The 11729-nt window shown below is 43.3% G+C and overlaps 1 protein-coding gene across 1 annotated transcript in view; it reads right to left on the reverse strand.

Moving 5' to 3' along the window:
- ADAM17 (ADAM metallopeptidase domain 17) overlaps positions 1 to 6695 on the reverse strand; it is a 33332-nt gene extending 26637 nt beyond the window's left edge. The window contains exon 1 of the mRNA XM_010707921.3: positions 6458 to 6695. Within this exon, the coding sequence (XP_010706223.1) occupies positions 6458 to 6554 (97 nt within the window). The 5' untranslated portion in view covers positions 6555 to 6695. The remainder of the gene's footprint in view (positions 1 to 6457) is intronic.
- Between the last annotated feature and the right edge of the window lie 5034 nt (positions 6696 to 11729).

Here is an 11729-nt window from a genome sequence, read left to right on the forward strand (position 1 = left end):
ATACTAAAAGCAGCACAGGAAGGCAAGGATGGATACTGTGATCAGAGATTAGGACATGAACCACACAAACACGGGCTGAAAAGTGGAGAAGTTGCAGGCAGACAAGCAGTACAGTCATACATCTGCAGGAATGGCAAGCATCAGAAAGATAATCAGAACCACCGGTATCCAGAGGATTGCAGGAAATCCCCACACAGAGCACATTAACCCAGAGCAGAAGAGTGAAACTGGGATGAGTCACTGCTGCTGTCAGCCACGAACAGCAGTACTCAGCTGTCAGTTTTTAACTGTGGGAGAAAAGAAAAAATACTACAAAGAACAACCTTGAATGCAACGAGACGTTCCACTTTTGGCTGCTCATAGTGCGTATATGCTTAAACCAAAGCCACATAACCATATGGATATGTTCTCACAACAAAAATCTTGCAATAGTTAGATTGTAACAATTGTAGTGTTGAGGTACTTCACTTAGCTGACTTTAAGTACTTCTCTGTGGAATTATACTTCAATCATTTTTTTTTTTTTTCCTCGGTTGAAAATTAGAATATTGACTGAACAAGAGAAAACAAGCCACGAAAAGTACTTTAGGCAAGGCTTTGGGGCTGCAGGGGTGCCCTCTATGAGCACATGGTGGAGCAAACTGGCTCCCTGCAGCCCATGGGCACCATGCAGAGCAGATCTCCACATGCAGAAGTGGCTGCTGCACGGAGGAGACGGCAGCCCATGGATACCTCTGCAGGAGCCACTTCCAGCTGGAGCTGCTGCCCACAGAGAGCAGCCTGCAGTGGCGCAGGAGGACTGGGGGAGCTGCTACCTGTGGGGCCTGGTGCTGAAGCAATCCTTGAAGGGTGGGCCCTGTGGTACAGAGTAGTGCTTGGGAAGCTGCAGCTTGTGGGAAGTCCAGCTCAGGAAGGTCAGCATCCTGTGGGAAGGACCTACATAGAGAAGGAGCAGAGAGCGACCGAAGAGGAGTAGCAGAGGTGAAGCGTTATGACTGACCACAGCCCCCACTCCCTTGCATGGGGGGGAGAAGATGTTTTTATCTTGGTTTCAGTTCTCACCAGTCCAGCCTGTTAGTAACAGGCTATAAATTATATTATTCTTGCCATACTGAGTCTGTTTCAGCCATGACAATAACTGGTAAGTGATCTCTCTGTCCTTATCTCAGCCCTTGAGCCCTTTTCCACCCCTTTCTGCCCCTCCTCCTTTGAGAAGGAGGAATAAGACAGCAGTTGTGGAGTTCAGCTGTCCCTCAGGGTGAAACCACCACAATTAAGTACCTCTACAGAAACATCCACCAAAACACAGCACAAAAATCAGCAATGACTTACATTCAGTAAGACAGGCCACGTCTACATGAACCATTTGCCGTTTGTATGGGAGACAAAGTGGACAGGAGACCATAACCGTACAGGTTTATCACAGCCTGTAACGCTGCCTGTGGAAAACACTGCCTCTATAAATTCCTGCAATGACCACAGCACCCTGGGCTGGTATCACCACTGAACGCACTGCTGCTCAGGCTGCACGTTCTTGGATTCTCCTCTGTGTGGTACACTGTGATGCACACCCCCAAACTTCACCTTTTGGAGTGAAACTGCTACGCTCAAACCAAAATAGCAGTTTTGCTATACAGAACATTAATATAGGATAAGAAACACCAATGGAATGACAGACCACGGAATTACTTACAGTATTTGCCTCTTATCTGGGTCTTGCCCCATTTTCTAACACACACACTTCCACCCAGAAGAACAAAGATTAACCTTTATTAAACTTTGGCTTCAAGCTGCGCCAGGGGAGATTTAGGCTGGAAGTTAGGAAATACTACTTTTCTGAAAGAGTGTCAGGCACTGGAATGGGCTGCCCAGGGAGCTGGTGGAGTCACCCACCCTGGAAGTGCTCAAGGAACGTTTGGATTTTGTGTTGAGCGATATGGAACTATTGGTGATAGGTGGATGGTTGAACTGGATGATCTTGTAGGTCTTTTCCAACCTTGGTGATTCTGTGTTTCTGTGAACCTTGCATAGGATTTTGTCAGCAATTATCTCACTGCACACTTGCGACATGAAGCTAAACTTCCAGCCCCTTCCCTCCTGTACAGATAGCTGTGTTCTTGGCTTTAAGGACTTTCTGTGCCTTGTCCCACTGAGGGTGATGGATAATTCAAAACTGATTGTGGATGATTTTATGCTGCCTTCCGCATCACTAAGCTAAGTTTATCCATCATCACCACCACTATTTTTTTTTTCACTCAACAAGTCATAAATTATGGTCTTCTAATGTATGTCACATAGATTCTTACTGAACCATTTTAATCAGTCATTTCTTTATCTGATGCAATTCATTTTGAGTTGTGTGCGGTCTTTGAGAAGTACTGATATAAAACAACTCAAGGCCAGATTATCTGCCTCAGAATCTCTTATTGATCTTTTCTATATTGCACAAGTGAGCAATTCAAAGAATGTTGCCTGCCCAAGACAGCAACAGCTATTGCATTTCTCCCTGCCTAGCTTATGTTTAGAGATCTCAAGAAACGTTAGACTAAGTTAGATGTTGCATACAGCAGATTACATTCTAGACAATCCTGGGTACATAACACTTTGTGGCAACATGCTGCAATGGAAAACAGACTGAAGCAATACATTTATAGCAAAACAGTCAACAACTGAAGCTGGATATTTGTGCTGCTGTTCTTTTCAAGTACATTAAGCCCCGTTATCATTCAGACATGTCTGAGCTCCAACAAACAGCGTAAATATTTAATAGTTATAAAAGGTTATCTTCAGAGATAAAGGACAAATGAAAGAAAAAAAAAACAAAAAAGAGCTGGCATTAAATTTTCAAAGGCAAAACTATATTAAGTCATTGTATTGACCAGTAGAAAATCACAGAACATCCCAAGTCGGCAGGGACTCAGAACTGAGTCTAACCTCCAACTCCACACAGGACCACCCAAACCCAAACCCGTGTCTGAGAGTGGTGTCCAGATGCTCCTTGAACTCCAGCACTCAGGGCTGTGCTCACAGCCCTGGGCAGCCAGTTCCATGCCCACTGCCCTCTGGTGCAGAACCCATCCCTAACCCCCAGCTGCCCCTCCCAACACAGCTCCATGCCGTTCCCTCGGGCCCTGTCCCTGTCGCTGTCACACAGCAGAGCTCAGTGCTGCTCCTCCACTCCCTGGGAGGAACACCACTTCCAGACAAGCTAGAAGCAATTCAAACTGAGGCTGATGTGCTCCTACCTCCAACCCTCAGCCTGTGCACAAGCTTTCCCCACTCCACACACACAGGGCAGTCACACTGTCAGTGAGTACAGGGAGCAAATGACACACGCTACCCCAACAGAGACCCTGTGCCCCTTACCAAAAGATGGCCATCAGCTCCATGCATGCACTCACAAAAATGAGGAGGGGATCAGAAAGCAGGATTGTGGCAGTCCCAAGTCAGGTCAGTTTAAACTGCTGGAGCACCACAGCCTAACATTCTTTCAGCTGAAAAATGCTAGGAAATGACACAAGTCTTTTTCATCTACATATTCTATTCTGTCAAATTCCGTTTTCACTCAATAATACTTTTTCCTTGCTGAAAAAAATAAGCTTTTAAATAGATGAGCAATAAAGCTCTTAGCCATAAAACAACAACCCTTGGAACTTCACAAAAGAGACTACTTGTCAGAGATACGAATTATTTCAGTCCAGAAAACTCAACCTCAGGTTAACCAGAACAAAATAGAAGTTATTACAAAGAAAAGATGATATTTCAGAAAACTGAGCTGCATGTGAGGTTAGGGAAACAGAACTCCAGTGAAAGATGAACATAAAATGAAGTGAGTGAAGTAGGCAAAAAGGTTTTGAAGAGCAGTTTGTCAAAAACAAAGCTACCATCTGAAACAGCCATTACTATCATCAAAAGAACAACCCAGAGAAATAATCAAAGGGGCCCCTAAAACAGCTAAGCTGCAAAGATGATCCCAAGAAAATGCTAAAGAATTGCACCAAAAAAAACCAAAAAAATCATTGACTTTTGCTTCCCTGACAAACAGATAACAACAACAAAATGAGAACTATTAGACCCATGCTAAATAAGATAGCAGTGAGCAGTCCCCATTAGTCTTTATGGAATTAGCAGTTAGCCTTCTGAAAGAAGAAAATGCATGGATAAGCATAACACAATTAACTGAGCATATCTGGATTTGTAAAAATTTTAGATGAGCTCCCTCACAAAATGCTTTTACAGATTCAATTTATTGAATGATGGAACAACAAAATGTTTCATGAAATTCAGTGTGTGAGTTAAATGCAAGAAAAAAATCCTCACTCTACTTTTGCAAAGTACTTCAGCATAGTTGCTGCTACTCAAGGAAAAGGTCTTGGAATGACTACTAAACAAGAAAAAGAGAGGTCAAAATAAAAAGCATTAATCACTGTGCTTTATCATTAGTAACCCATGGCACATCTGTATCACTGCTGGCTGCAGTTCTAGCTATGCATCTCACATAAATAAAAACCCATACCAACACAAGGCGCATACGTGAAAGGAACAGAGACCAGTAAACTTGTGAACTTTTTTTCATGTTAAGAATTATTACACAGACCAAGCTTTTCTCACTTGCAGAAAAAAAAAAAAAAGACAAAGGTGACAGATTATAAATGTCTGCAAGTCACTACAGTATGGGGAAAATGACTAATTGTTCCATATTCTCTATTTCTGGCAACAGAACCCAAGAGTGACAGTTTAGAAGCAAGCGGAAGAAAGGAGTTTCTCCTCCACACGTATAATAAATGGAATAGCTCATAGTCTGGGCATTGTGGTACAGAGGCCAGGAATGCAAAAGAATCAGGTAAGGTTACACAAGTTTGTAGCAAACTGGTCGTTTAGAAGGTGTAACATCTGATGGCCCCAGATGCGACCTCTGCCTGAAGAAGCCCCTGACCTTGATGCTAAAGGGATATGCTGTATTTGTTGTGTTTTACTACACTTCCTGGAACATCCTCTGCTGGGTGCTATCCCCATCTGCTTCCTGCAGTGACTAACTCCTGTGGCCTGCACTGAACAAAAAGTCAACCGGAGGTGTGGGAAAGTGACAGAGGCACAGGCTGGTACCTGCCAGGTATCCAAGATCTACACAAGCAGGTGGGCCCAAGCCAGTCACCACTGACACCTGGAGACACCTGGGCAACGAGTGACTGCAGCCTCTGCTTCTCCACAGGGAGAAGCTCATGCTCATCACAGAGACATGCAACTTCTTTATGTGGGAGATTGACATAGTGTTTTTGCATAAGTAATAGAATGTTGAACCAAAGGGACATACCTGAGGACCATACAAGGTAAGGTTTGACTGTGGTTAAAGAATAAAGTATGCACGTTGAGAGATAAGAAGAGACTCTGGCAGGTTAGTTTGTGTACTCTCCTCCAATGGGGATATCAATGGGGGAGAGTGAGCCACCAAAGGTAAAGGCTGTAAGACATACATACGCACCCAGAGCTGCATAAGAAGAAACAAACTTATCTGGCAGGTACATGGTGGGAGAAGTGGCTTGGCAACTGCTTTATGGATTCCACTTACTTGAAGAAACAAAGAGAAACAGACTTTGTCAACTGTGTAGGGGGTGCGTGTGCAAAGAATGTGAACATGGCAGCAGGGAAAGTCGAGAGCTACAAATGTGTTTCTGCAACTGAAAAATCCCACCAACCAGCTAGGATACCAGCTACGCTTGGATAGGTAGATAAGCAGAAAGCAAGAGGTCCCAGTGTCAAGATTAGGGAAATGGATGGGGCAGACCAGATAAATATTTACAAAACTAGCAGAGGCCAGGAGGTAACAAATTATGAAGCAATAATGGGAGGGAGATAGCAAGCCTTGGATAGATTGTGAACCTGGAGTACTCAGTCAAGGATGAAACGGGAGGAACACTCAGTGTCAGCGGATAGGGGATATAAGGCTGTGACGTGTATCTGGTTGGGCACTCCTGCTTGCAGGACGCCCACCATTGCAATCGCAAATTAAAACTTCTTCACAAGAGATCAGGTCTCCAAGAAATCATTCGAGTTATTTCTCACGTTTATTCCAAAGTAAGCGTTCAGGTACGAGAACGAGACAAAAAAGCCTTGCTCCACGTTAAGCTCCCTAGAAGTCACCTTCAGCTCCAGCAGCCTCGCGCTCTCCGCAGTGGTGACTCCAAGCAGAGCCACGAAGACACAACGTTTACAGGACCGTCCGCGCTACCTCTGCTGCGAGGAACCCTGTGGGCACACGGCGGAGGCACGGCGCTCTCTCCGCACCGAGGCCCAGGCGCTTCGCACCGGCGGCAGCGGGACCGCAGGGCCTCCGGCAGCCCCAGCCCTGCCCCCACGGCCCTCTCCGTTCCGCTCAGCGCAGGGAAGCCGCTCTCCCTCACACGTACCCAGGCCCGCGGCAGCGCTCTCCCCCCACCTCCTCCCTCCCCGCCCCTTACCGTAGCGCCGCTCGCGCGGCGGCCGCCCCAGCGCCTGCAGCCCGCCTGGCGCCCAGAGCAGCACCAGGGCAGAGACCAGCCACAGCCGGAGTCTCATGGTCCGAGCGTGCGGCTCCCTCCCTCTCCTCCGTCCGCCCGCTCCTCCGTTCCGCCGCTCACATTCGGTCCGGCCAACTTCGCGCCCCGCCCGCCCGCAGCACCTCACGCCGCCCCGGGTCCGCCGCCCTCCAGGGCCCGTACCCGGAAGCGCGGCCGCGCGCGGAGCACTGTGGGTGCGGGCGGAGCCGCCATCTTAGGCGGCGGGTGGCGCTGTCAGGCGGCTGCCCGAGTTCCGCGTCAGTTCTCGCTGTGGGGATGTTCGTTGCTCTTCTATGAACTCCTCCAGTTCTACTAGATAGCGGGATGGGTGCAGCATATAGTGTTGAAAATACGGGCGTGCACAAAGTGGCACAATTGCTTTTTGTGCTCTCGATGTTGGTGGGGTTTTTTTTCCTAAATATTTCTGTAATTCACTGTGCTATTGAATGTTGCTGAGCACTGAGCTGCCACTGTCCTACAAATACCTACTGGGATTGCAGGATCTCACTCCTCAAGTGCAATGGTCTGCACGGACACCATTATTCTACATGTAGTACGGAATTATTTTTTCCTCACTTGCATCACTTTGCATCTCTCAGTACTGAAAATCATCTGTTGTTCTATGGCCAGCCACTGAAGGTTCAGATCAGCTGCCCAGATGTGAGTTCTGCTTCAGATCAGAGGATGATAGAACGGTTTGGGTTGGAAGGGACCTTTAACATCATCCAGTTCCAACCCCATGCTATAGGCAGGGACACCTCCCACCAGACCAGGCTGCTCACAGCCCCATCCAGCCTGGCCTTGAATGCTTCCAGGACAGGGACATCCACAACCTCACTGGGCAACCTGTTCCAGCGTCTCTCCACCCTCACAGATGACGTAGGGTATCTTACCAAAGATTCAGACAGCACTGTGTCTCCATGAGGTTCCATGCCAGAGCCATTCAGATGTCTCCCACATTCTACAGCATAGCTGTGGCTAATTGAGCCCTGAGTACTGAGAGGTTCTACAGTTCTTCTCAGCCACACCTTGTCTTTCCTTCCATGAACAACGTGGTATCAGAAGGCTTTGTCTTCTCAGTCCTCACCTCCTTATTCAAATTATTTATGAGTAAGTAGTCAGATATGAAGGTACATTGGTGACTTTCTTTCACTGTGAGATCTGCATACTCCTAGTCTTGTAGCTTTCTCTCTGAATGCTGCTTTTACACCCAGTTCTCTTGGTGGATTCCAGCTTCTGGCACTTGATACACTAAGATTATTAAAATTCTCTTGTCCTCTTGAAAATAATTTATTGTTGAGTTTTATACCTTTTCCCTTCAATACCATCCATGATTTCTATCATAACCCTCAAAGGCTTGTTTTTCCTCCTCCAAAATGAAAGGTCCTATTTCATTTAGTCTTCCCTCGCGTGGCATGTTTCATATTTGTGTTTATCCTTGTTGACTCTTTCTGTACTTTTGTATATAATATATCTATAGTATATATCCTCTACCACTGCTTATATCTAAGTTCTGCTGTCTTTTCTATTTTTAAACTTCTACTGAGTACAGAGTAGAGATTTTGGGAAGCTGAAATTTCACCCAGATTCCAGGATCTCTTTTCCTAAGTACTAACAGCTACTAGATGAACTGGTGTTCCTCATTGTGACAGTTTGGTGAAGGATATAACTTGGCATTTGGCATCATTGATTTTCACTTGCTGTTTTATCAGGTGTCATTTAATATTGTGAGGACCTCCTGCAATTCTTCAGAATTGACTTTATATAGGGCTTTTCAGAAAAGGTGTTCTTGCTGGCTTTTGTTTGCTTGGTTGTTTTTTTTATGTGTTGTTGTTGTTTCTAATCTACAAACTAGCTTTGCCTGTTTTCAAATTGTTTATTGATTTGCATGGGTCTCAGATCTGTTTTATTTTTTATTGAGGTGTGGAATTTTTATCTTTTACTACTTTGTATCTTCCCTAGGCAAGATACAGAAAGCCAAGTAGGTTTCTTTTTCACTTAGCAGTTTCATTTTCCCACTCAATATTTTTCTTCCATTTATTTCTTATCTCACAAAGATGTGCTAACAATAAAAGTTGTTTATCCATAAATATTTTTAGGGCTATGGAGTATTTGTGATTTGTATTTTGACAAAATCAAGCACAATGGAGTTGTAGATTAAGATATTTAGGCACTGTAATTAGTATAACAGTAAATAGTAAATAAAAAAGTGTGATTGATTTAGCAATATTGTTTGTTCCGTGTTAATAAGAATCACTTATTTTGTATCGGTAGGTTAGTCTGATGGCATGTCTGGGTTGAAATTTTGTTTTATTTGGGGGATTTATACAATCATAGCACCATGTCTAGTACAAGAACACTTTCAGAGCTTGCTGATACCCAGTATTGATAGGAATGCGTTCTTTCCCCATTAAGGAGTTTTAATTGTTATTTGTGTGGTTAAGAACTAAACAAGAATATGATAAATACATAAAGTGATGATGAAACATGAATGAGGAAACAGCATTTAGTGTGTTTTGGTGAAGGACATTCTATCACTAACCAGAGCAATTCCTAAAATATACTGTTTAATGATTTGATTAGAAAGGAAGCTAGATTTTATGGCAGGCCCTGGAGAATGATTGAGAATTACTTTTGTTTGTGCATGTTTGAATAGTAAATGATGCCCCAAGGCAAAAGGCCTGATCTTGGTTCTGAGCTAACGAGATAAGCAAAACTGCACCCCACCCATGTGCGAGACTGTGGGCTGTACAAAACTGCATATTTTCCCATGGGAATCATTGGAACCCCTATGACTTTCGGGTTTTGAATCTAAGTTGAGTAAAGTCCTGTGTCTTATAAGGAGTGTTCTTCCTTTGGGAGGAGGGTGAAATGAACGATTTTGTAACTCTCATCTTTTATGACTTTCATGATCATCTACAACAAAAATTCCTCAGAAGCACTCAGGAGTTTCTCAAAGCAAAATAACCCTCAAAGCATAAAACAAAAACAGAAAACCAGCAAACAGCCATTCCTGATTGTGTAACGCAAGGAGTGCTTTATTCTCATTTAATACACCAGAAAATTGGACCTAGTGCCAAGTCTTTTCCCTCATGCTGTTTGTGATGGTTCTGATAAATGAGATCTGGTCTCCTGTGACATGCCAGTTCTACTGTTTTCAAGAAAAAGCTGTAGAAGTTTCTAGAATTTCTCCTCCTTCTTGTTTTCTTCCCTCTTCTCTTCTATGGTTGTCTTTTACCAAGTTGCCCAACTTAGTCTCCCTTCTTTTTTCTCCATGGGAATTTTTTTCCCATATACCTTTTCTTTCCTCCATAGGCCTTACCCTCACTTAGTTTGGCCTGTTGTCACTTTCTGAATGTGTGTAATAGCCTTCCACATTAATGATCCAGCAGTTTATGGTATTTATAATATTGTCCTGCTATGTCCCCTACCCACTCAGCAAGACAGAAACTTGGCTACAGCTCTGGAAATTAACATATTCCATTATTTTCTCACTACAGGAAACTTCTGTGGTCTTCTATTATCTTTCAAGAATATATTAATACACTGCAATTGGCCTCACTTATATGCCATGATAGTTTTGAAATTTACTATTACTACAAGCAAAGAGAAACAGAGAAGCCAACATGGGAGAGCTTTTTAAAGGGAGAAGCAACCTTAATTTGTTCTTCGTAGTTGTGAGTATGTGCTCTCTGCTTTCCATAATCATAACAACACAAAATGTTTTTCTTCCCTGAAGTATATCAGAATTAATAGAGAGGGAATATGCTCTTATGAAGTTACTTCCTGGTACAGTCCTTTTCAAACCCCCAAAGAAATTACTTGTCCCTTCTTTCTGACACAAACCGGTCCCCATTTCCTATATCGACCAGGAGATGGTGCTGCCATTCTTCCATCTGTTCTTTTTTTTAGGAAAGGTGATGCATGTTTACATAGGATTACATATATAAATAACAAAAATACTTCTGCCATCTGACTGATACACTTTTTTCCTAATAGGGGAAAAAAAAATGACACCAACCTTTTTGTTTTTTAAAGCTTGCCACTCTCTTAGAACTGGACATACATATTAAAGATCCACCATATGTCACCAACAGAGCCACTCAGGCATTTTCCAGAGTTTTCTAATGCTCCATGTTATGAGGATGACTACAGAACACTCATCTTTACAATTTGCTGGTTATTTTCCACACCTGTCTTTCTCTCCTTTACAGACATCTCTGGATGCACTCTGGCAAGGTGGTTCATACTTTCATAGATATCCCAGCCCTGATTAGAGAACCAGAACTTTGATACTGGTTTAAATGCAAACAAGACGGGGTTTAAAATCTTTTCCTAAATCACATTAGGCAATTTCTGCAATTCCCTTAGTACAGACTCTGATTTTAACAGGTCCTGTGGTTCCACTGTCCATGCCTCACGAAGTCTGGCCTGGAAGGACCTCGCAATGTGTAATGGAGGGACACATTCTGTTCTGTTTGATCATTTTGACTGTGATAGCCTATTCTTAGTTTTTAATCTTCTGTCAGTGCTAGGATTACATTTATAAGTATGTATAAATGTATCAGGACAACATACTTCCCTTTGAGTTCAAAGGATCCATTTTGTAGCTTTGTTATTGTCATATCAGTGCAATTGTTTGATAATACTCACAGCTGCAAAAAGGAGAACAGAACCTGATTTCACATTGCCAGGCTTTGTTTTGATTCTAAAATATATTCTTGTGATTTCTCTTTCCCACAGAATAATGTCGTGGACACTGGCAAAAGTTAACAACTCTGGCACTGATTCAGCTTTTCATTTGATAGTATTTTTATTGATTTTCTTTTTTCTTCTAAGAAAGCAGACTTTTCTTATTTGAAGTTTACAATAGAAGAAAAAAGGATCTAAGTATTAGGTAAGATAAAATGTACTTCTGGGCAATATTTTTATATCAGGCTAATACATATATACTGTTAATGCAAGGTCTGTTAATGTGATCTTTTGGGAAGTAATGGAACATGGGCTGGGCTCCAGCGGTACTATTTTGGTGTAGGAGATATAGAGGGAACCGATTACCAGCACACACTAGCAACCCAAGTGAAGTCTGGCAGCTAAACAAATGAACATGCATCTACTGGACTGCAAAAAACATTACCAGAAATTTTAGCTGATTGAATTGCACACAGGAAGATTTGGAAAGATCTATAGACTG

This window comes from Meleagris gallopavo, chromosome 2 (assembly GCF_000146605.3).
Source record: "Meleagris gallopavo isolate NT-WF06-2002-E0010 breed Aviagen turkey brand Nicholas breeding stock chromosome 2, Turkey_5.1, whole genome shotgun sequence".
Lineage (NCBI taxonomy): Eukaryota > Metazoa > Chordata > Aves > Galliformes > Phasianidae > Meleagris > Meleagris gallopavo.